The sequence below is a fragment of the Suricata suricatta genome, chromosome 4, assembly GCF_006229205.1.
Source record: "Suricata suricatta isolate VVHF042 chromosome 4, meerkat_22Aug2017_6uvM2_HiC, whole genome shotgun sequence".
Taxonomy (NCBI): domain Eukaryota; kingdom Metazoa; phylum Chordata; class Mammalia; order Carnivora; family Herpestidae; genus Suricata; species Suricata suricatta.
The window spans coordinates 29669782-29692984 of record NC_043703.1 but is presented as its reverse complement, the minus strand read 5'-3'; the positions used below and the strand labels follow the sequence as shown (position 1 = coordinate 29692984).

Here is a 23203-nt window from a genome sequence, read left to right as displayed (position 1 = left end):
GGAGCCTGCTTCAGATTCTGTATCTCCCTCTCTCTGACCCTCCCCTGCTCATGCTAACTCTCTCTGTCTCTCAAAAATAAATTAAAAAAAAAAAGAAATAGTCACAAAAGCCAAGAAACACTTGTATTATGAGAGAAAAAAAATATTATAAATACATAAAATTTGTAAATTAAAGCCCCAGAATAACAAAATGGTTAATTAAATTCAGGTGCATCCCTGATGCTAAGATTCACCTTTTCCCACATTTTCACATATCTGAACTTGGGATATGTCTTAAAGTAGTCAGCACCTAACTATCCCCATCAGATACGCAGTAGGCAAAGAGTAGCTGTCAATGCCAGGCATGCGTGAACTTGGTCACAGATGTTCATCTTCTCATTTTCTGTTGAATTATGTACTTTGTTGGCACCACACATGTTGGTTTCACTGCTACTTAAAATGTCATAGAAGTAACACTGTGATTCCACATTGAGATGAAAAGTTTTGTGTACACAAAAAGGCATGTAAACAAAACAGGAGTGGGTAATTCTTTTTTTTGATGAGGCAAATATTCATCACAGGAGGAATGATCACTATTCCAGATTTTGTTCCAAAGCAAGCAAATCATGTAAGTACTTAATAAAACATAGGTAGACAAAGCTGTGTTACATTTTGTTTCTTGGGGAATGTGCTGTGTATACATCTTCCACATGCCACCTATGGCAACTGATGGCAAAAGAATTCCCAAATCCCTGGACAAGAAAGAAATATCGAAGCTTTGAAAGGCTGGTATGACCAACAAATGTTTCATGTAAGGCGATGATCGTTAAGGCTTTGTGTCACAACTTAATTAGAAACAACTTAGGGGCATCTGGGGCTCAGTTGGTTAAGCATCCAACTCTTGACTTCGGCTCAGATCATGATCTCATGGTTCATGAGATTGAGCCCTGCAACAGGCTATGTGCTGAGTGTAGAACCTGATTGGAATTCTCTCTTTCCTCCTCCCTCTGTCCCTCCCCTGCTCATGCTCACCACACACAAACACATACACACACACACACACTCTACACTCTCTCTCTCTCTCAAAATAAATAAACATTCTTAAAAATAATGAGGATATTTAGAAATATTAAAAACAAAGATGAAACTGTATCCTCCCAGCACTTACAACTTTCTTTGTAACCTGTTACTGCTCTCTATCTAAACCTTTTTTTGAATTCATTTATATTTCACCTTTTTTCTTCTGTGAACAGTACATTTTCTAGATTCACAAGCTTCAAGTTCTATCCCCTTCCTGGTGCTGCTAGATCGGACTAGCACATGTCAACCCAACCTATATTCTTCACACTTTTGTGACCTGTAGTAAAACTTTTACAGCCTTTGATAGTCCAGCCACAAATGCTAGTGTATTAGGTTTTTTTCTCCAAATATTGAAGCTCATTCAGAAAACTTAAGGACCTTTCAACTCCTCTTTTTCAGTACTTAATAATTATTCCAAGCTCCCCACCCTAAGCCATTCTGAGAACAGATCTACAGCAAACCAAGTATATGTCCAACTTGTTTACCCAATTGTGACATCTTTCCATTTCTTTCCTATATGCCAGAAACTAAGAGGAACAAAAGAGGAGATACATCTTTTCCTGGGCATATATATGAGTGATCAAAGGGCCTTTCAACTGGCATATTTTGCAACCATGGGCTTTGGGATAATAACATGAATTTAATTTAATCTTTCTCTCTGCACTGGGTCTAAGTTTTATTGCATTTGTAAAATCCATCTCTTTCTTCTTTTGTCCCTCTCACTCTTCTACAGCCAAAACAAATTATGACCAGTTGGCCACAGGCAATCTTGGACTGCAGACAGGAAGCAGGATGGATCTCAACTTCCCATGTTTAGGCTCTTCATCATCAACGCTGACAGAAGCCTTCCCCCAAAGTAGAATCTCCATTTGTCTCTGCGGTTAGCAAGTTTCCACCCTTGTGCCTCATACATTCCTGTGTCCCTTAGCAAATCAGACGTAGCCCTGCTGCAGATGTGGTAAGAGTATCAGAGTATCACCCATCAACTCCACCATGAAGGCCACCATGCCCCAAGCTATGCAGTCCCACTGGCACCACCAATCAGCCAAGTCCCTAAACCCAAAGTTAATACTAGTTAATACTAGTAGTTTCTCCTGCAAGTAAATTCATTTGATGATGTAATTATCAACCCATTTAGGCATTTAATCTGTAGCCCATAAACACATTCAACTGCCTATGTGTGTCCTACTCCCACCTACAACTAGTTAAAATAATAAATAAATAAGATCAGGCTTTCATGCTACTCATTTACAACTAATAGTAACTATGTCTGAATTGGCCTGAGATTGAAGTTCAAGACTTATTTTGCTGGAGCTAGACTTTTCCTAGAGACTTGGACACAGGCACAATGGAGTAAGATGAGATGAAGGGGCGCCACAGTCCAAGAGAGCTCATTTCAAATCAGAGACACAGCACATCTGCTCGGTACAGGGAGAGACGCATCCAGCACACAGATTTGGGTGAGGAGGGAGAAGGGTCTGCTAGAAGTGTCTCATCACCATTACATTAAGACCTAGACTTTGTAAAGTCGAAATTCGCCAAAAATAGTCAGAGAAGGATGTATCTCATTGCTCTGTCATGTGTGAGACGTTCATTAGCATTTCATGCAGGCAGGCAGAAAATTGCTGGAGAAAAGGGAAAAATCACATTCCTAGCTCATTCCCCACCAAGCACTGCAAATTTGGCATTTCTGCGCAGGAGGGAACCGTACCCTGCTGGCAACAGACTCATCAGCAACCCAACTCACAATGAAAACACAAAGAAAGCAAAACACCCCTGCATCTTTATTGCTCTCAGAACCTTTGAGTATTTATCAGACTCAGGAACATTTCCAGGAATCATTATATAAACCCTCTTTTCACCTGAAGTACCATGCTTCCTACCTGGATTTTGTTTCATTCACTGGAACAGAGGTATAATTAGCTTCTGTAATGATCAACATACCAGGAATCTGAAAAAGTGGGGAATGAGGGGAGGAACACCATTATTGTGCCCAGAGGCCCCCGAAGGAGGCTAGAGGTCATCTGTGTCCCAGCCCCATTCGCTCTACCCTTTCCCGAAGCGGGGTCCTCTCTGACCTAACAGGCTAAGCTGCCCGCCAGCGCCAAGTGATAAACTGGCCCTGATGCTGAATTTGACTTGCATCTTTGAGGGTATGTTGGTACTCCTTGCTCTGCAAATTTCTCGATTATCTATGGCAGCACAGAACTGATAAAGTAGATGAAGGCCAGCGCTTCAAATATGTGACCTCATTTTTCATTACACCTTTTAGCAGAACTGATTAACAAGGAACAACATGGACACTTTTAAACTTTACCTCTTCCTCCCTTAATGGCCCTGCTTCTCGTGGAAGAGTAATAACCAGTGGCGGTTTGAAGGCTGTGTGTCCAAGGGGACGGGCTGGATAATCATCTGAATTCTGAGAAGTCAGTTGTGCACCTGCGCCCACCCGGGAGAAGAGGGCTTTGTCCCGTGGCGGCCTGGAAGGACCAGTCTGTGGCCCGAACAGTGCTTTGCATTACAAATGTACGCCGGTAGAGAGGACAAAATAAAAAACTATTACACTGTCTTAAGTGTGTGTCTTTGAATTGACTTTCTGTCACCTGCCGCTCAGCAACCTCATGTTGCTGCTGGCAGAAGACTGACTGCCATTGTCACGTTCCTTCCATGCTGACGTCTCAGGTCATCACGCCAAACCTTTCCACCCTGTCTTTTAATTCTCTATCAGGGTTTATTCTGCCTCATCCAGTCCCAACAGTTCATCACTTAAAACAGTAAAAATCAAAAGGAACAACTGGAGAATATTAGTTATCTAAAAATCAAGTTTTTTGCAGAACATTCAGTGACATGGGGAAATGCTCCCATGTAATGTTAAGTGAAAAAACCAGCATACTAAATTACGTACGCAGCACGATCTTGTTTGATTATACATGTAGGCATGTGCATATAATTCCACAATATTAATCTATTTCTTTAAGTGTTGGCTTATTTATTTTTATTTTTTAATTGTAAATGTTTAATTATTTTTTGAGAGAGTGTGAGTGGGGGAGGTGCAGCGGGAGAGGGAGACAGAGGATCCGAAGTGGGCTCTGTGCTCGAACCAGAACCATGAGATCATGACCTGAGCTGAAGCCGAACACTCAACCGACTGAGCCGCCCAGGCGCCCCCACAATATTAATCTTGATCACTTCTTGAAAATGTAGTTGAAAGTCATTTTAATTTCCTTCCTTATGAAGGAACTGAGCATGTATTATTTTTATAAGCAGAAAGAAAATAATCTTTTCAAACTGCCCTGCAGATGTAAACTATTCCTCAGCTTAACCCTGTCTCTTTATTGTTGATTCCTGCTATCTTCTACTGCACTAACTTCACTCCCCACCATCCGGATTCCCCAAGTCCCACCCACATGCCTCATTCTGTAGCATCCAGAATGCACATGAAGTGAGCAAGCTGACTTCTGAGTGACTTCTCAACTCACTATGTGTCGGGAAGCAGAGTGAGCCAGAGGAAGCGGCCTCCAGTCCCCATCCCGCCCCTGACAGGAATGCAAGGACCGTGGAAATCCCTCAGCATCCTGGGCCAACCTCTCCCCATATGTGAGCTGAAAGGTTGAGCTGGATGACCCAAGGGCCCACCTCACTTGAAATGTCTGCTTTTCATGAGCGGCCGGATCTAACGGCTGCAGAAAGTTCCAGTCACCACAAGTGTGAGGTAACTGCAAAGTTCTGCTCATGAGGCCAATGATTCTCAGTCAACAGGAAGTGGTGAAAGCCAAGAGTTGTAAATATCCAAAAATATGTGCTGTTTTATCTCAGAACAATCTCTCGGGCAAAACAAATCTCTCTATTTTGCCTGAGAGTCATTTGCCTCACGAGGGAAACTTTGCAGTAACCTCACACTCATGGTGACTATTTACATTTACAGATGTAAATACAGCCCAAATATCTACAGTATTAAAAATGGGGCTGAGGGGGTTCAGAAAAGAGATCAGTAAAGCAGTCTTTCAGAAACATCAAATTATATAATGTTCCAAACATGGACAAGGAGTTCACTATATACCCCAAATTTAAGTATAATAGAGTCTGAATTCACCTCAATCATTAAATGACTCAACAATAAACACCAGGAATGATTTCAATAACCTGAATCTGAACAATTTGTCATAGAAAATATAACCTTTAACTTGGATGAGATTACTGACATCTTCATTTCTTTTTTTTACGTTAGTTAATTTCTTAAAATTATGCAAGTAATACATAAATTCACCATAATATAAAATTCAAACAATATAGATGAACACAGGATAAAAACATGAAAGTATGAAAGTTCCCCTTCTGGTCTTACCTTCTGGCATCCCACAGCTGACCTATACTGTAGACGCTTTTTGTTTTAAATGCGCATATCTTCACACGGTTCCTATTTGCCTCTCCCAAAGCACTATGAGAATATCTATAAATATCAGAGGTCTTTGTTCTGTCAAATTTAACCAAAACCTTGACAAGTTTCTTATTAAAATGAAATAGTTCCTTTTCAAAGAAGAATCCATGATCTCGTCTACAATGGATTCTAACCATTTTTCTCTATCTCTGTTAATCTTCATATCTTTCAAATAATAAATCAACGCGGATATTGAAGGAAGAAATGCTACTGGGACAGCAAGGACAGCACAGAAGCCTGTTTGTGTGTGTAGCCTTTGACCTCCCTGACACAGACACATGCAGACCTTTACTAGCTCAGACTCTTGAAGCTCAGAAGATGCCCCCAGTTTGGGGACCATCTGAAAACACATCCAGTCTGTGGAAGCTGCTGGAAAACAGTATGACAGCCCTTCCTCTCTCTCGTTCCTCTAGGTCTCAATTCTTCCTTCTCTGCAAACCTACCCCCAGACAGAGCTGCAGAGAAGAATCAGGAATGCTGGAGGCAGGAGAAGTCCAGAGATGCCTCTCAGATTAGAGATCAGTCCCGAAGCCTTCACTATTTAAATGCAGACATGGACACTGTATTACTGGAAACTCGATTTTGTGGAAAATCTGAAACTCAATGAAGGCTTTTTAGTGATCGCTTAAATGTAGAGACAATAGAAAATTTAAGAAATGAGATATAGTTAACCAAACAGCACAGATCCAAAACATTATTGAGCTCAGAAAGGAAAAAGTATGGAAATGATGCTTTTTTCTTAACATAGAGGAAATATACTATATCTACTAATAAGAAATATCATTTATTGAGTGCTTACTATTCTAAGCATTTTACATAAGTTAAACAGCTTAATTTCACAATGAACCTACAGGAAAGTATTATTATCATCTCCATTTTAAAGATGAAGAAACAAGGGGCGCCTGGGTGACTCAGTCGGTTAAGCCTCAGACTTCAGCTCAGGTCATAATCTCACAGCTCATGAGTTTAAGCCCCGCATGGGACTCTGTGCTGACAGCTCAGAGCCTGGAGCCTGCTTCAGATTCTGCGTCTCCCTCTCTCTCTGCCCCTCCCCAGCTCCTGCTCTGTCTCCCTCTCTCTTTCAAAAATAAATAAACATTAAAAAAATTTTTTAAGATCAGGAAACTAAAGAACAGAGAGCTAGTAAGCTGCATCTCACAGGATCTGAGCTCTCCCTCCTAGTAACAAAGTGGCTGCTGCAGTGTCAGCCCTCACATCCCCTCCCCACACCATCCAGAGAAAGAGAAGGTCTCTTCTGGAATTCATACTCTCATTGGCCTGATTGTGTCACATGCTCTTCCCATGTGGACAGGGAGACTGGGATATGCCAATTAGACTAAGCCTATCAGAGCCACCTGATTAGGTAACTGGAGATAGGGTCAAGGTCACCTAAACTTCCTGGCTGAAAATGGAGGTAGTAGGACAAGGGAGAAAATGGATCCTGGAGAATTGATTTTCTCTGAAATGTCTACCATAGTATTCATCAACCAGAAAAAGAGGAACAAGAAATTTCTCCAATGGCACCAGTATAAGCATCCTCCAGCTTGAAACAATGAACTCTTACTGGCATTATTTGATCTGGAACATTATGTCCTCCAGCAGTGACTGTCTAAAGAAAAGTCAAAATTTTATTCTCTCCTTTGTTCCCCGGAATCGATTTCTCCCAGAGACAAAGGTAGATTTGCAACACGTGTTGGCCACTCTCCGGAACACATGTGATAATATTTTATCAGGAAACTTGATAGTGCAGAACCAGGATGATCTTATACTTTTTGATTAGAGGAAAAGGATGATTTCAAATAGAAGATACTGTCTACCATCTTTTATGCATGTGTTATTTCACCCCTGAGTTACGGAGTCAGTGCTTTGCTTACACACAAGCAAAGCGCACAACTGGAATTGAGAACCGTAGGAGTCCTTATGAAGTACTCAGAACCATTTCTCTGCTTTTATTCTAAACAGATAATTAGCAACCCAATTTCAAAGATGCTCTCAAATGAAGATGCCATGGTGTTCCTCGGGAACACATTTTAAAGTTTAATGATCTTTACTATCAGCGGGATGCCTGTATTAAAACTACCATTGAATTCAATTTCATACAATGACTATGTGTTGAATACGGGGTACCTACTATGTGACCATCCTGAAGCTCATACCCATGTCTCAACAGAAAACACCCTCCCCGTTAGCCTTCAGCAGCTAGAAGACCACAGCCGGGTGTCCACCAGTTAATCAACACGCACGCCTTTGAGGACTGTGCCAGGAAAAGTGACATGCAAACAAGCATCAACATAATCTTCAACCTCACGTCCCCAGGATACGTGTTTGCATTTCATTTTCCTAGTCCTCATCATTTCCATGGCTTTCCTCTGAACCTCCTGCTGGTTTTCCACTGCATGATAAATTGATATCTCACAATTGAGCTCCATAAATAGAAGCAACCAAATGGATCTTAGGGAAAAAAAATAGTGGCTTATTTGGGGAAATGGATTCCCAACCACAACACTTTTACATTAAGTTGTGCTTAAATGGAGAAGAAAAATAAATACAAAACTGAAAGAGTAAACATAAGAGATATCAACTAATCGCCCAGGGAGAAACACTTCATATCATTGTTACCAGGCATGACTCATCTGATAAAGCCCTTAGCTGACACCAGCTGTCCATAATCAAAACAGACCAGCAACCATGCCCAGGCCTACGGCAGGCACCCATGCTACTGAGAAGGGCTAATTCTATCAAAGCCTAAACAGCAACCGAGTTCATTCAGTTCTGCTCCTGAACACGCTTCAAAACCATTTTAGACCTCTCCAAGGGGCTGTAAAGCTCCAGAGGAGGTGTATTAGGGAGTGACTGAAGTCATCTCATTTAATGCAAGAATCCCTTTACAACCACAGTTAGGCATTGATCCAACACGGGGGAGCTTGCCAGGGCTGCTCCGGTGACCTCTACCAAGTCCCCAGTATGGGGAACCCATTCCCACCACAGGGCTTTAACCATGGGAAGACAACTCTCATGGTCCCTACGTCATAGCCCCCACTGTCTCCTTCATAGAGCATCTGACAGGCGCATACAGTTTGCATCTCTCTGTCCCTGTCCCTTTGGTTAAGCAAGTTCGGTGATACAAATTCTAGACTTTTTACAAAAACTTACCTGCTTCCTTCTGTTCTACCATATTTCCTTTGTGAAAGGTGCTTATATTTATTTTGTACTCACTCCGAATTGAACGAGCAAGCGAGCCAGTACACATCATAAGAAGTCTTTAACCCGAGGAGGTCCTTTTCGTCATGAATCAACATTTATGCCGCCTTGTGCCTGTGTAAACTATACTGTGCTAATTTCCTCTGCCTTTGAGTCTCTCTGTATTCAGTCTTCTCCACTCAGCCATTCCCGCCCTGTGGATTAAGGTCAGGTAGCAAATGCCTCTCTTCTACATCATCTAATTGATCATGCTGGTGTGACATTTCAATCTCTGCTTCATCGGGAGAAGCAGCTTCATGTTAGATGGCAATGCTGTGCAGGAAAAAACAGAAGTAGAAAAAGCCTATTAACCTTCAGAAAATGATAGTATATTTTGTGCTTCTTTTAACACCTGATTATTTTCTAAGCAGTAAAACTTTCAATTCATTAAGCCCTAGGTGGGTAAGTGATGCTTTATCAAACAGAGAACACTGAGACACCACGTTTAAGTGATTTTGTGGCAATCACACAAACTGGGAGAGACTAGAGTAATGACCAACTATGGAAACCACAGGCCTGAGTTCCCAACATTGAGGTGCTCTGTCTACACATTTCTACACTGATTATTTACACCAATAACACCAATGTGTAACTCTGAAAGGCAGAATTCAGACCTTGTCTGAAAGACCTGGGATTATAACCCAAAGTACCAAACATAGACTAGTTTGTACTGTGCACAGCAGCTTTACTTAACTCACCGATCCTTCCAAACATCCTGTCAACAGCCGGAAGATGGGCTCCATTTTACAGATGAGATCCCTGAGGTGCCGACCCCTGGGACTTGTTGAGGCTCACCTGTCCAATGGAGCTAACACAGAAAACAAATCAGTCACTGAATCGTAATCCCTCTTCTCTGAGACCTAATATTACAAAATGAACATCTGCTTTTACCTTCCCGAGATTTTGACAAGCAATACAGATAAAAGAAATATTTGCGGGGGCTGGGGGGTGCTCAGTCATTTATGCATCAGCTCAGGTCATGATCTCCTGGTTCACGATGCCCACCTCGCGTTCTGTGCTGACAGCTCAGAGCCTGGAGCCTCCTTCAGATTCTGTGTCTCTCTCTTTCTGCCCCTCCCCCACTCACACTCTGTCTCTCTCTTTCAAAAATAAGTATACATTTTAAAAAATTTTTAAAAGAAAAGAAACAGAGAGGAAGAAGGATTTCAAGAAGGCTGCCAACACAGGCCCTGAAGGACATGTCATGAGGACACTGACTTGCCACCAGCCCTGGTCTTAGTCTCATGACTCGAGGGTGTGACAGAGAAGCCACCATGTGCTGCTCTTCCTGCAGGACCACACCACAATGCTGTCTCCGTATCTGCTGATGGCCTCGGTCCTGCCACCGCTTGCTGCAGAGACCTGACCCAAAGACCTCTCTCCACTGTGAACATAGGACCTTCCAAAATATCGAAGCCCCAAGACAGTATCTGATTTTCCTCTACCACTGGGTTGAGGTATGAAAGCCCATTTTTAAAAGATGTTCCAGGGAGAAGGGGAGACATTTTTTTTCTTTCTGTTTTCTAAGAGAACTGAGAAGTTTCCCTCTGAAATTTTTGGAAGAAGGAGAAGGGGGAGGAGAAGGAGGAGGAGGAGGAGGAGGAGGAGGAGGAAGAATCCTTGGGGTGGGGATGCAATTGCCCTTCTGAAATCCTGCGGGTATTTCTGAACCTTTGCACCACTTACTCCAGTATTGATCACATAAACATCATGAACCCTTTTTAGGTAACGAAGCACAGAACAAATTTCTAATCTCTGCTTTGCCATTTTCTTTATAATTGTAGGCCAGTGACATATGTTCTCTCATCTGTAAAATGCTGATAATATTAGCCTACTCCAGGGAGATTTTGTAAGAATAATAGAAGAAAAGCCTTCAAACCCAGTTATAGCAACCACCCCCATAGACAAAAGTTTCTAAGGGATTGGGAGGGGTGGGAGGGAACCCAGGGGGAGTAAGATAATAGGAGGAAACTCCAAGAATGAAGCCCAGCCCACCTCTCCCGAGGGGTAGCTCATCTTCCCCTAATGCAAGCTCTCTTTGATTTATGATCTAGGTCTTCTGACCCAGCAGTTTCTCCGTCAGACCTCCTCCAGGGCCCAGGGAACTCTTATTTCCACATTAAGTGCCCTTGCTTAAGATTTTGTTTGATATTCTCACATTTCTGTATATGCCTGGCTGCTATTTTTGTGCCAGTGCCACGGTTAAAGATCCTTTCATTAAGAAAATCATAGTAACGTTAACTGTTCACCTTGGACATCAATTCTATTACCATCCGTTTCCTGCTTTAGTTTTATAATGGTTGACAAGTTCCTGAAGCCCCATATCAGTAAAGGCAAAGCTGGTCTACAGGGCTGACCATCTAGTAATTCTTACATACCAGTCAGCCGCAGAGGGAGTAAAGAGTTACCCAACATTGGAGAGCTAAGGAAAACAAAGAAACAAACCTCTGAACCCCAACATGGCAGAGTTGTGAAAAAATAAAGTCATACCTTGGTTAGATTTATTTCTTTATTCATTCATTCATTCATTTACTGTTTGTTTATTTTTGAGAGAGAGAGAGAGAGAGAGAGAGAGACAAAGTTTGAGTGGGGAAAAGGCAGAGGAAGAGAGAGAAACAGAATCTGAAGCAGGCTCCAGGCTCCAAGTTGTCATCACAGAGGCGGATGCAGGGCTTAAACCCATGAACCATGAGCTCATGACCTGAGTTGAAGTCAGATGCTTAACTGACTGAGCAACCCAGGCACCCAATGGTTGGATTTAAAAGGAAATTACACAGGGGAGCCTGAGGGGCTCAGTTGGTTAAGTGTCTGACTCCATTTCAGCTGAGGTCATGATCTCATGGTTCCTGAGATCAAGCCCAGAGTTAGGCCCCACCCTGAGAGTTTGGATCCTGCTTAGGATTCTCTCTCTCCTCTCTCTCTGCCCTTCCCCCTGCTGTGCATGCTCTCTCTTTCTCCTTTCTCTCTCTCTCTCTCTCTCTCTCTTTTTCTCTCAAAATAAACGTTTTTTAAAAAGAAAAAAAATGAAAAGAAATCACCTAAAGAAAAGACCATTCCTTTCAGTTCACTCAAATTAATAACCTCTAACTCTACTGAAAGCACTTAGTTTGCAGTGAATGTGTATCAGTGATTATAGGTCAAGCCATTAACAGAAACTCAGGATTCAAAATGTAACAACTTAGAATTTGCCTTTTTTTTTATTATAAATGTCAGTGTTTTCAAAAAACAAAACAAAACAAAAAAACAAATGTCAGGGTTTTCAAATTACTAGACTATGTTTTAATAGAAATCACTCTTTAAAAGTTAGGTTCCTCTGTATTTGTATATGAATTAACTGTGACTACCCCACTTTTAATTAAATTGTATTATCTATATTGAATATGACCAAGATGTTTATCCATAAATACAGCTAAATAACAACTGTTTAACTATTTCTAGAAACAAATCCAAGACAAAAGATATACTCATCAAGTAGAAATTCTGATAATTTTTTAGTCTCAAAAAATGGCCTAGACTGGATAATTACATATTCATTCTCCTCTTTCTTTTCAACTGCCTGGCTTGTGATACAAGACTCTTCTACACTTGTGACCCTTTTCCTTTCAAAAGGCTGTTGGTCCTACAATAATTTCAACCCCCCCCCATGCATGTCCACTACACCTTTTCAACAAGTAACAAATTAAAGATCTGCTCATCTCTGAGTCACCATTGAGGCACCCCATAAATCAACAGGTGTGTTTTTTATTCAGTGCATTACCTTCTTTCCTTCTCTGCTAGATTCTAAAACTTTTTTAACATTTATTTATTTTTGAGAGACAGAGAGAGAGAGAGAGAGAACATGAGCAGGGGAGGGTCAGAGAGAGAAGGAGACACAGAATCTGAAGACAGGCCCCAGGCTCTGAGCTAGCTGTCAGCACAGAGCCTGACACAGGGCTCGAACCCATGACCGATGAGATCATGACCTGAGCCAAAGTCGGACGTCCAACCAACTGAGCCACCCAGGTCCCCCCCTTCTCTGCTAGATTCTAAAACAGAAATAATTCAGGTTAGGGAAAATTATTTCCAGAAGAGAACCATCAAAAAAGTGTTTCACAGCCTTCAAGATCTTTATCAAGTCTATAAAACTTTGGTTGTGAAGTATTGGTTTAGCCTGACCATTGCAAGATGCTATTTAAAAGTAGCAAAGGCCTAGGTATATATACAAATGCATATGATATAATGTGTATTGTAATATAATGTAATATGTATTATTTGTGTATGCATATACAATAACTTAAATCAAATGTAAAGACACAAATATAAACTACTGCAGTAGAGACTTACTTGCATATGTGTTTAATATTTTTGGCAGCTCAGTATTCACATCTCCTTCCTGTAGGACACACATTTTGTTTTGGAGAATAACTTCTTTCCCAGTAGGTTGTATTGGCGGAACAGTAAATCCATTGTCTGCATCCCACTGAAAATGTCACATTAACCAGCTTTCCCCACACTTCCTTGGAAAAGCCAGAAGCCCAGGATTTGCATCTTATGTGAAAGGCATTGAGATGGAAGAAGCAGTTGGAATTCCATAGTTCTCCGCCATGGTGCCTGGACATGGTTGTACCTGGTCTGAAAACACTCCCAGCCCCCAGAGCAGCCTTAAGTAATGACTTACCAAGCCTGATTCTCAGCTTTCTGGTGGATGTGCTGATTTCCTGGTAAATTTCCCTTCTTAAATTGTCCAAAGTCATGTTCTGTTGCCTGCAACCCAAGGACCCTGATCATCACAGTTACTTCTGAAATAAACACTGAGTGACACACATTAAATATATTATTTACATTCTAGGTGATTAGTATATATGTGTAGATGCATTTTGTTGATCGATGAGTAAAGAGGATCAGGGAAGTTCAATTTTCAGCCAGGAAGGTTGTCATAAACTCTCTCCAGAATAAAAGCTGGTGACATCTCTCCCTCTCTCTCTCTCTCTCTCTCTCTCTCTCTCTCTCTCTCTCTCTCTCTCTCTCTCTCTCTGTGTGTGTGTGTGTGTGTGTGTGTGTGTGAGATACCATATTATATATATACATATATATAAAACTAGTGGTATGTTCTGAAGTTTTATTAATACCTTCAATGGAATATCAATTAAAATTGGCAGCAAGGATATTCAGTGAGAACTCCACTAGCAAAAAGTAAAGTCATTTGCCTTTCTGTGTTGAAAAATTTTGTATTCTATGCAGCCAGTTAAAAGAACATCTCATCCAACTATTCAATATATGTGAGTTTATTATGCTCAAATGGCTATGGATATTTATCGTCCGCCCTTTGCGATCTTTTTTAATAGCTACTAAGTGTCCTGATGCGCCCATATCACCCCGCCAGGAGATTTCTTCGCTTTGTTGATGCAGAGCATTAACTTAATGTTGCAGAATTTAAGGTCTTCTCTTTTATAAACTTATCATATCCTTTCTCTCCCTGTGCAGTTAAGTCTGATTTAATTATCTCCCAGAAATCAGTAAAGGTACTATTCTTGTCTTTGCTTGCCCTTAATCCTTATCTGATTAAAGTGCCACATGCTTAATTGGGCTGTGTGTACCTTGGCCTCTTCAAGTCCAAATATCGAGGGCGGCAGCGGGACCTCTGGAGTGGCTTAACGACCCCTTGGACTCTGCAAACTGCTTGCAGATAAGCAGTAAATGTGAGTAGTGCACAAAATGCCAGTCCCTCTTCTTGGTGCCACCCTGCACTGCCACACCCCCCACACCTCTTCTCTTTCACCCATCCAGCAAGGGAAGAGGAGAGATTGTCAGAGATGAGGATGGTGTATGACACCTATTACTCCCCGCTTAACAGGCTGGAATCTTTCCAATCTTGCAGGTCTTTGAAAAGAATTCAAGTGCTATTTGATTGAAGCCTTGCCGTATTGACAAGACAAGGCTCACTAAAACCTCAGCATCTCAAAAGGAAAGAGAAAAACATAGACCCCTGTCAACACATATTGTTTACAAAAGTATGGGTATTATTGTGATGCTTTTACCAATTCGTGAACTTTGAAGATGCCAAAGGGGGTAGGGAGAGAGGGAGGAATGAGAAAGAGAGGTAAGGGCAGAGAAAGAGAGAATTTCTCTTGCCTCTAAGTGAGAACAATATTCCATCAAAGTCATTTTCCCACCAGTAGGCATATCCGGGATCTCCATGACACAGGGCGCAACGGTGACATCAAGTTGGTGGAGGAGATGACTGATGTCAACATTATCCTCAGGGCTGGTTTCCTGCAGGGCCGCCATCACAAAGTACTACAAACTGGGGAACTTAAAACAACAGACATTTTTTCTCTCACAGTATGGAAGCTGGAAGTCTGAAGTCAAGGTGTTGGCAGGGCTGGTTCCTTCTGGAAGCTCTGAGGGAGAATCCGTTCCATGACTTTCTCCTCGCTTGCCAACAGCCCCTGGCATTCCGTGGCTCACAGCTGATTCACTCCAATCTGTGCCTCTGTCATCACGTGGCACTCTCCCCGTGTGTCTCTGTGCACAAATGTGCTTTTTCTTACAAGGACACCAGTGAGTTCGGACCCACCATAATCCAGGATGACCTCAACTGAAACTGATTACATAAGCTAAAGGCCTTATTTCCAAATAAAGCTACATTCTCAGGTACTGGAAATTAGGATTTCAACATATCTCTTTGGGAAACACAAATGAACCCACAATACCCTCCATAAAGAAAGTACCCTTGTGCTATTTCCAAGCTATTCAGTTCATCTTTGTATGTTCAACCCTTTCTAGAACCCACAATGGTCCACAGTCAGTGGCAACTACTCATGGTATACCCTTGCATGGGTGTCCTACCATAATTTAATTTAAAGGTTATAGAGTAGAGAACAGTGTGCTGTGAATAAGAGGTGAGGAACATAATTTAACGGATCCAAATAAAGGCTGTTTGTTCACTAGAACCCATAAGAATTTTTGCCTTATGGGTATATCAGAGAAGGAGTTCAGGGCAATCAATCGGTCTATGAAAATGGACACCACTGGGGCAAACTGGTGAGCAGTGTGGGAGTGGGGAAGAATGCTATACACACCAGGAGCCATGAGTATATTGTGAGAGAAACCGCACTGTAATTGTTACGCTGCTCCGAGACTCTCCATCTCTTCCCATGCACCATTAAGTCTGCTGATGCCTAGCACACAAACATCTTAAGAAGCTCTGTCTTCGGTTTGAAATGTAGATCATTCCAAGGCCAGCAGCTCTCCCACTAAATAATATCTTCATAATTTACCAGTTGCTTAACTCAGTGCATTGTCTAAAGATGAAAATCTCAGGCTTATAATGGATATTAGTTGGGGCAGCTGAAAACTTTTTCCGATTTATTCAGTGATTTGTTCAATGGTTATAGGAAAATGGACCCCACTCGGGGCATGGATAAAATCACCCAACTTCACGAGGAGAAAATTGATCTCAAGAATATGCATCTCAAGGATACATCTCCAGCTTCTGGAGAGCAGCTAGGAGGGTCTGCCCAGGCAACGACCTCCAGAAATCATTGGGGAAGCAGAAATCCCATCAACAAGGGTTTGTGCTGAAGATGGGTGAAGAGCAGCCTGATGCCATGGAAATACCCACCCCCACACAAGAGTGAAGATTTTATCGAGATTCCTTTATCAGATATTTTTCCAACCAAGAGAGCTAGAAATAAACCCAGGAAAGGCACCTAATGGGAAGACAAAATCAAAGGCAAAGGTACCCAATAATGTCATCGCCTTTGTATCTGTCCTGGGGGCCGGCCCAGTGACTCTTCTCCCATGGAACTTCAGGATAGCATATTCCCCAGTGACATGTCCCATACCCTGGATGATGGAGGGGACTCAGGAGGGAGGAGATCTGCACAAATATTCTCTCCAAGGGAGAAGTTACACCCAGTGAAGGGAAATGAGGGAAAGAGTAGAGATCTAGAGAAAGGAAATAATATGTTCTGCTTTTGCCCCAGTGGTCAGCTTCTCCATCTCTCAGCCACCCTCTTCTCTAACCTGCTGGCCGCTGAGATTTGTGAGTTTGGTCCTGCAGCCAAATGAACATTATGTCAAAAAATGGGACCCCAAGGACCAGTGGCCTTCCACCCCTGTCCCCAGTCCACGGCAAAGCTATGAAGAAGATGCTCCTTGTGCCCTGCTGAGACACTGGGTCAGATGCAAAGATTTCACCAACTAAAAGCCAACCTATGAGCCTCAGAAGTTTACAGATGGGAGAAGGACTCCAGACATGTGAGCAGTGCTGAAGCTCTCTCTCCTGACCACACCTTTACTTCTCTGTACTTCTGTTCCCACTTTGTTCCACAAAATATTCTAGCCAGAATTTTCAGGCCACTTTGCTGAGACTATACCCAAAATAACATGTTCCCTCTCACAGGACCCTAACGCTGCCAAGTTAATTGTGTTTTCAACATAGAGGTGCAGGAAAGCTAACTTGGGGCGAAGACTGCTGGCCACATTCCTAGTCTTTCCTAGACACACACTTGAACCTCATATCCAGTTCCCTTGGAGTTATATAGCTACAACATTGAACTCTAACAAGGGATTGTAAGGGACGTGCACCACTCATAGGTCTGACCCATTGAACTTCAATGCACAGTACTCTGTGCTCCTGCTGCACCCACTGGCCCTAATGCAACAAACAAAACCACTTTGGAAGCCACACAGAGAGGACGGCAGAGCCACATGGCAGAGCGACAGGGTACAAGGAGGCTGGGTCCCTGAATCACCACTAGGAAACTCTGATTAAAGAACACCTCTGGGGACACCTGGGTGGCTCAGTTGGTTAAGCATTCAATTCTTGGTTTCAACTCAGGTCATGATCTCACAGTTCGTGGGTTTGAGCTCTACAATGGGCTCTGCGCTGATGGCACAAGCTTGCTTGGGATTCTTTCTCCCTCTCTCTCTCTCTCTCTCTCCCCCCTGCCCCTCCCCCACTCTCAAAATAAATAAATAAACCAAACCCCCCCCTCAAAAAAACCACCTTTTAGGGTACTATGCAAGCAAGAAATAAACTATTATATTTAAGCCACTATACATTCTTTACCCCAATTTGTTTGTTATTGCAATGAATCTACCTTCACTAACATGTACCTTCTTTCTGAGGCTGTGTGCTTTCTGACACTGTTTTTCACTAAAGCATTTCATTGGGCAATTGTGTTTCTGAAAACACTGCAGATGGTGTAAGAAAATCTGTTGATATTGATGATAAAACTTTGTTGAACAAGAGACCTTTACATTATTGTGTGGGGCAAACAGGGCAAGCTGTAGAGTCAGACTGAGTTTGATCTCTTTTCCACGATATTCTACCCAGGTGATTTATTGTCAATTCACTTTATCTTTCTGATCCTAAACCCTTTTCTGTAATTTGGACATCTAATCATCCCAATGAATTATTAGGACAGAGTTGCAAAGAACAAAGTTTAAGGAGTAGAATCAAGGCACTTAATACTGTGCCTGGTACACAGTAGATACTCAAATACAACTTATTCTTATTATTATTACCTATACTTATTAATATTGACTCAATGGTTCCCTTTAGATACAGGAACAGTATCTGATTCATCCTTTTAACTTCAGCATAAGTATGAGTTCCTGGTAGACATAGGTTATGTCTAATTTATCTTTGTATCCCTACAGCCAGAACAGGTAATGTTCTAGCTGAAGGCAAGCTCTCCTTAGTAGTAACATTATTAAGCACTGTCATCTCCAAAGCAAGAATTACATCTATAAATCTTTCTCTGGAATCTACATAGGTGACCTGCACATGATAGGCCCTCAGCAATAGTAATTAGTAAACTAATTTCTCAAAAAAATAAAAATAAATTAAATAAATAAATAGACTCATTTCTCTCTGGTAGGTAGTTAATGTAATTCTGGTCCCATGGATCAGAGGGAGGCAGTGGTCTCTACAGAGCAGGAGGGTCTGTGAGGGAATCTGGATTCCAAATCATTAGCAGCCTGGAGTTCCCAAGCCCCCTATACTATACATGTGGCATTGCTCCCCGAACCCACCAGAACATTCCTTCAAAGTGGGGCATTCTTGGGGCACCTGGGTGGCTCAGTCGGTTGAGCATCTGACTTCAGCTCAGGTCACGATCTTGTAGTCTGTGGGTTTGAGTCCTACACTGGGCTCTGTGCTGACAGCTCAGAGCCTGGAGCCTACTTCAGATTCTGTGTCTCCCTCTCTCTGCCCCTTCCCAACTCACGCTCTGTCTCTCCCTGTCTCTCAAAAATAAATGAAGGTGTTAAAAAAAAGAGAAAGAAAGTGCTGCATTCTCCAGTTCCCACTGTCTCATTACCTCAGCCCACCTCAAAAACCTGTCATGAAATTCATCCAGTGCAAAAACAACTTACAGAATTCAAGTTTTTCTGGGAAAGGAGTCGTATTGCCATGTCACCAATGTACCTTACATAACAATTGACAAATAGTTCTTTTCCCCCTAATTTCCAGAATCGTAAATAGAAATCGTGCCTGTATTTTTGAAATTCTAATTAAAGAATATTGCACTATTTAATTCTCTTTAATTTTTGCTAAAGTGTAAAAACAGCGCTAAGAACAGTTTCTGTGACATGAGGTACACAGGTGGAGGGATGTCGTTACTGTTACTGTCATCACAGAAGTCACCTCCAGTCTTCTTGGTTGTCAGCGCTCTTGTGTGTTTTTATCCTTTTCCCTCATCTGGTGGGAGATCTTGTGTCACGTTCTTTCCCCGTGTGAGGCGCGGCCACGTTTTACTTCAAAACATTATTATTCAAACACTCCTTTATATTCCATAAAGACAAATACCTTACATAAAGACAAATATTTTTATTATCACATTGTCTGGGTGTTTGTTGGAACTACACTCAGAAATGACTCATTTCTTAGAAACTAAGCTAAGAAAGCATTCCACTTTGTCCAAGACGAGACTGTATCACACACGAGTAAGGCCAGCAGGTAATAAGTCACATTTCACTTTCTCAAGATTGTTTCAGCAATGAGGAGACTCACAAACTGCCTCTGCAATGAAAAACAGGAACTGGGAGGAGAAGTCATGGCAAGAGCTTAAATGAGAAAAATAGGTTGAAATTAAACTTTGACGTAGCTGCAGGAAATGTAGTTCAATTACACTGTGTATAAATAATTGCCCTGGTTACATACGTAAAGAAATTTAAAAGAAGACTCAGGTCACTTTAAAAGAAGGTGACAGGTCAGTGTCACCAGAAGGTACTGCCAGGCTTACGGTCAAATGATTCTCAAAGTGGCACTTACCTTGGGGCTTTCTCCCTTAGGCAAGGCCAGTCCATCCCTTTGTAGGCTTTGATATTTCACGCTGTTGTCCTAAGCACACACAAAGAATTCGGCTCTTAAGGGTTTAAGCTCATGGGAGATTGAGGGACGAACAAGAAAGCCAACAAACCCATTTACACTGAGCCATGCAGTTTTCAGGACTCACAGGCGCGTCCTCTGGCCAGCCCCGGAATAGAGCCTGAAGCCGTTCATTTTGTGAGCCTGGCCTCAGAGCTGTGGCAGGATTCCGACCACATGACTTCCAGTCCTTTCATCTCCACAACAGCACACATCTGCCTTTAGGACTCAATGCACTAAATGAAGGATAATGGGGGTCCTTCTGCCTTCCTGGTGTGCCACCCTTGACCTCTCTGTCCATGTCTTCCTGCCTCCCATACGCACTTGTCATCCCCCCACCCCTTCTCTACGTGGATGGCACATTCTTTCTCATCCTTCATCATACTGATCTGGTCAAACAAGGCTCTTGAACCTCCTGTTGATTGCATATGAAATGCTTTACTTCTAAGGTGAATCTTGCCAAATTTGATCTCAAGGACCACTTGATATCAAATATTGGCAACTTATGCTTTTATTTAAGTTTTCAACTCTGCTAACAAGAAGTAGTGTTACTTTTCCCCAGGGAAGAATATATTTGGCCTGCTTTTCCATGGTATCATCTCCAAATCCTTAGCTTTCAACTTCCATCTGAGGGACAAATATTCTTACTATTAAATTGACTTCATTAGCACAAATTTCTTGTAAAGGAAGTCTGGAGATTTTATAACTCAAAGAACATCTGGTACATGAGGCACAAGAAGGTTGTTGAAATAACAATAGACTAGACTTTGAAGCCTGGGTTCTCAACCCTATTCAGCCTCAAGAGCTCTGGCTCTCCCTCTCCCTCCTGCACCCTCTCTGCCCAGGGGAGGACAGCCAGAAGGCAGCTGGCACCCACAAGCCAGACATCAAGCCCCCACCAGGAACCAAATCAGCCAGCATCATGATCTTGGATTCCCAGCCTCCTGAGCTATGAGAGAGAAGCATTTGTTGTTTAAGCCACATAGTCTACGATCGAATCTTTGAGCACTCTGAGATAACCAAAGCCCTAGAGTTACTACCAGATTCGAACCCTGTGCTAAAAATAGATGCCAAATGAAGTTACAAAGCCATCTGAAAAAATTGCCCCTGGGGCAGCCCACTAAATGCCATCAGTCCCAGATCTGGGGCGCTGCTACTCTGAGGGCAGAATTAAAAACTAATTTGTGTCAGCACCAGACCTCCTCCTGAAAAATGTAACAATTACCTAGATGGTCTGATGCAAAGGATGGGGACCCCAAAGGGCACCTTGTGCAAGAGCTATCTCCCTGGTCCTACTGGGCCGTCATGAGCAAGTTCACTCTTCTGGAATGAGCCTGCTCTCCTCCTGAGGCTCTCTCAAACTGCAGATTCCACTGCGTTGGGAGACAGAAGCTCATTGGTCCAAGCTGGTGGGTCAGATTCAACTGCTAAGGTGAGAGAGCCCCAGAGGCCTGGGGAGGGGGCTTTGGGGGAGGTACTGAGAGAGGGAAGGGAGCAGATGAAGGCCACCTCCGACTTCCTGTGCTGACACCAATCCCACAGTAGAGAATTCTGCTCCTGGCTTGAGGTGGGGTGCTAAAGCCATTATTTATAGCTTGCAGCCTCTCAAATCAGGCGGCACTACTAACATGGGAAGGCGACCAGAAGAAGCAGGGAGCTCATCGTGGTGGGGACATTACTAGAGCAGATGGCGGCCATGTGAGCTGTGGTGGCGGCTTGTTCACTGTAGATTCTGTTCCGCTTTAATGGCATCTGTTTCCAAGCTAGTCTGAGCCTCAGATCTGCTGACACTACTGCTCCTGAATCCAAGTCGGTCACCGGCTCAGCATCCGGACCCCTCGGCCTTCAGGCAGGCTGCATGGAGCTCTGGCAGAAAATGGAATTTCCCCTTCCTGCCTCGTTAAAGGAGCCATCCAAGTACACTGCTCCAACAGGAGCAATTTGGGCTGAATTTAGTCTTGGGCAGTGATGAGCAGAGGCATCAAATTCCATGAGGCTTCACTGTGTCTCAGTAAGAAATGCACTGGAGTAAGAAAGAAATCTCTGCACGTGTCCTCACTCCCAGGGGGAATATGCAACTCCATCTGCTGCTTCACACGCCAAGTGCTATGCATGGCAGTCATTTCTAAGAAATCATAAAAAAAAAATTCTTTTTACGGGCCATGCTTGGCATTTTTACCTCCATTGAGCATATCACGGGGCACCAGGCAGAGAATACTACAGTCACAAAATCTCATGGTCTTTAGATCTATTCAGGAGGCAAGCCATTCTGGAGGTTCCATCTGGAATATCCAGACAAAGAAGGTACTGCACTGATGAGATGTTTCTTATAACATCTCTCATAAGCTGTTTACTTCAATGCCCATGTATTGACCCACCTTTCATTTCAGCTTCTTCGGCTCCATTTTGGGCATGAGATTTGTTCAAGTGTGGATTGGGAGGAGGAAACTGTGAGAATGAGATCATGAGTTTCACTAAACCCCACCGCCCCAAAACACAATGAGCCACTTTTGGCAGCCTGGCTGGTTGGACAGGAAGACCAGCAGCTGAGGAACAGTGCCAAGCTTTAGCTAAGGGCTCAGTGTTGAAAGGTTTCATGCAAAAATCTCTGGAGCAGAGAATAGAACTTTTCAGGGACTAGAGCCCCTCGACTCTGTCCTGGACTAGTGTTTATTGGATGGTCTGTGGTTTCTGGCAGTCCGGTCTCAATTTCCATCAGGCACACAGAAATGAATACAACTTTCCGCTGCCCTACCCTCCCGAGCCTCCCCAAGTGACCCAGGCTCTGATTTCTCTCACTTCCTTTCTGAGCTGAAGCCCTCAGCACCCTCTGTTCCACACACAAGATAGGTGGCAAACAGCCAGGCTCTGGGCCCGTCAGGGAAGCAGAGACACAAAAAACAGAGCCCTGGGCATGTGGGCCACCATGGGGAGAATAAAGGGGAGGTTCTATGTACCCTTGGAGCTTAAGGCCCAGGCACTGCAATGTAAGAGGGACCTCTGTCCACCTTGGTCATTTACTGACAGAAACCCTAGCCTGGAGCAGGTAATGGGAACCCAGGATGACACAGAACTAGAATTCGGGTCTCATGTGACCCTCTGCCGAC

General features: G+C 42.9%; 1 protein-coding gene and 1 long non-coding RNA gene across 2 annotated transcripts in view; both read right to left on the bottom strand.

Moving 5' to 3' along the window:
- The window catches only part of LOC115290543, an 82600-nt gene extending 67596 nt beyond the window's left edge, over nt 1–15004 (bottom strand). Inside the window, exons 1-3 of the mRNA XM_029938450.1 lie at nt 14890–15004; nt 14314–14392; nt 13395–13480 (exon numbers count right to left, since the gene is read on the bottom strand). Coding sequence (XP_029794310.1) covers nt 13395–13480; nt 14314–14392; nt 14890–15004 — 280 coding nt within the window. The remainder of the gene's footprint in view (nt 1–13394; nt 13481–14313; nt 14393–14889) is intronic.
- Nucleotides 15005–19541: 4537 nt separating this feature from the next.
- Nucleotides 19542–21906, bottom strand: LOC115289414. Its single transcript, XR_003907617.1, has 3 exons — nt 21776–21906; nt 20001–20069; nt 19542–19748 (listed from the first exon to the last, which is right to left on the bottom strand). It is a non-coding gene; the product is annotated as an uncharacterized LOC115289414 (long non-coding RNA).
- Nucleotides 21907–23203: the final 1297 nt, after the last annotated feature.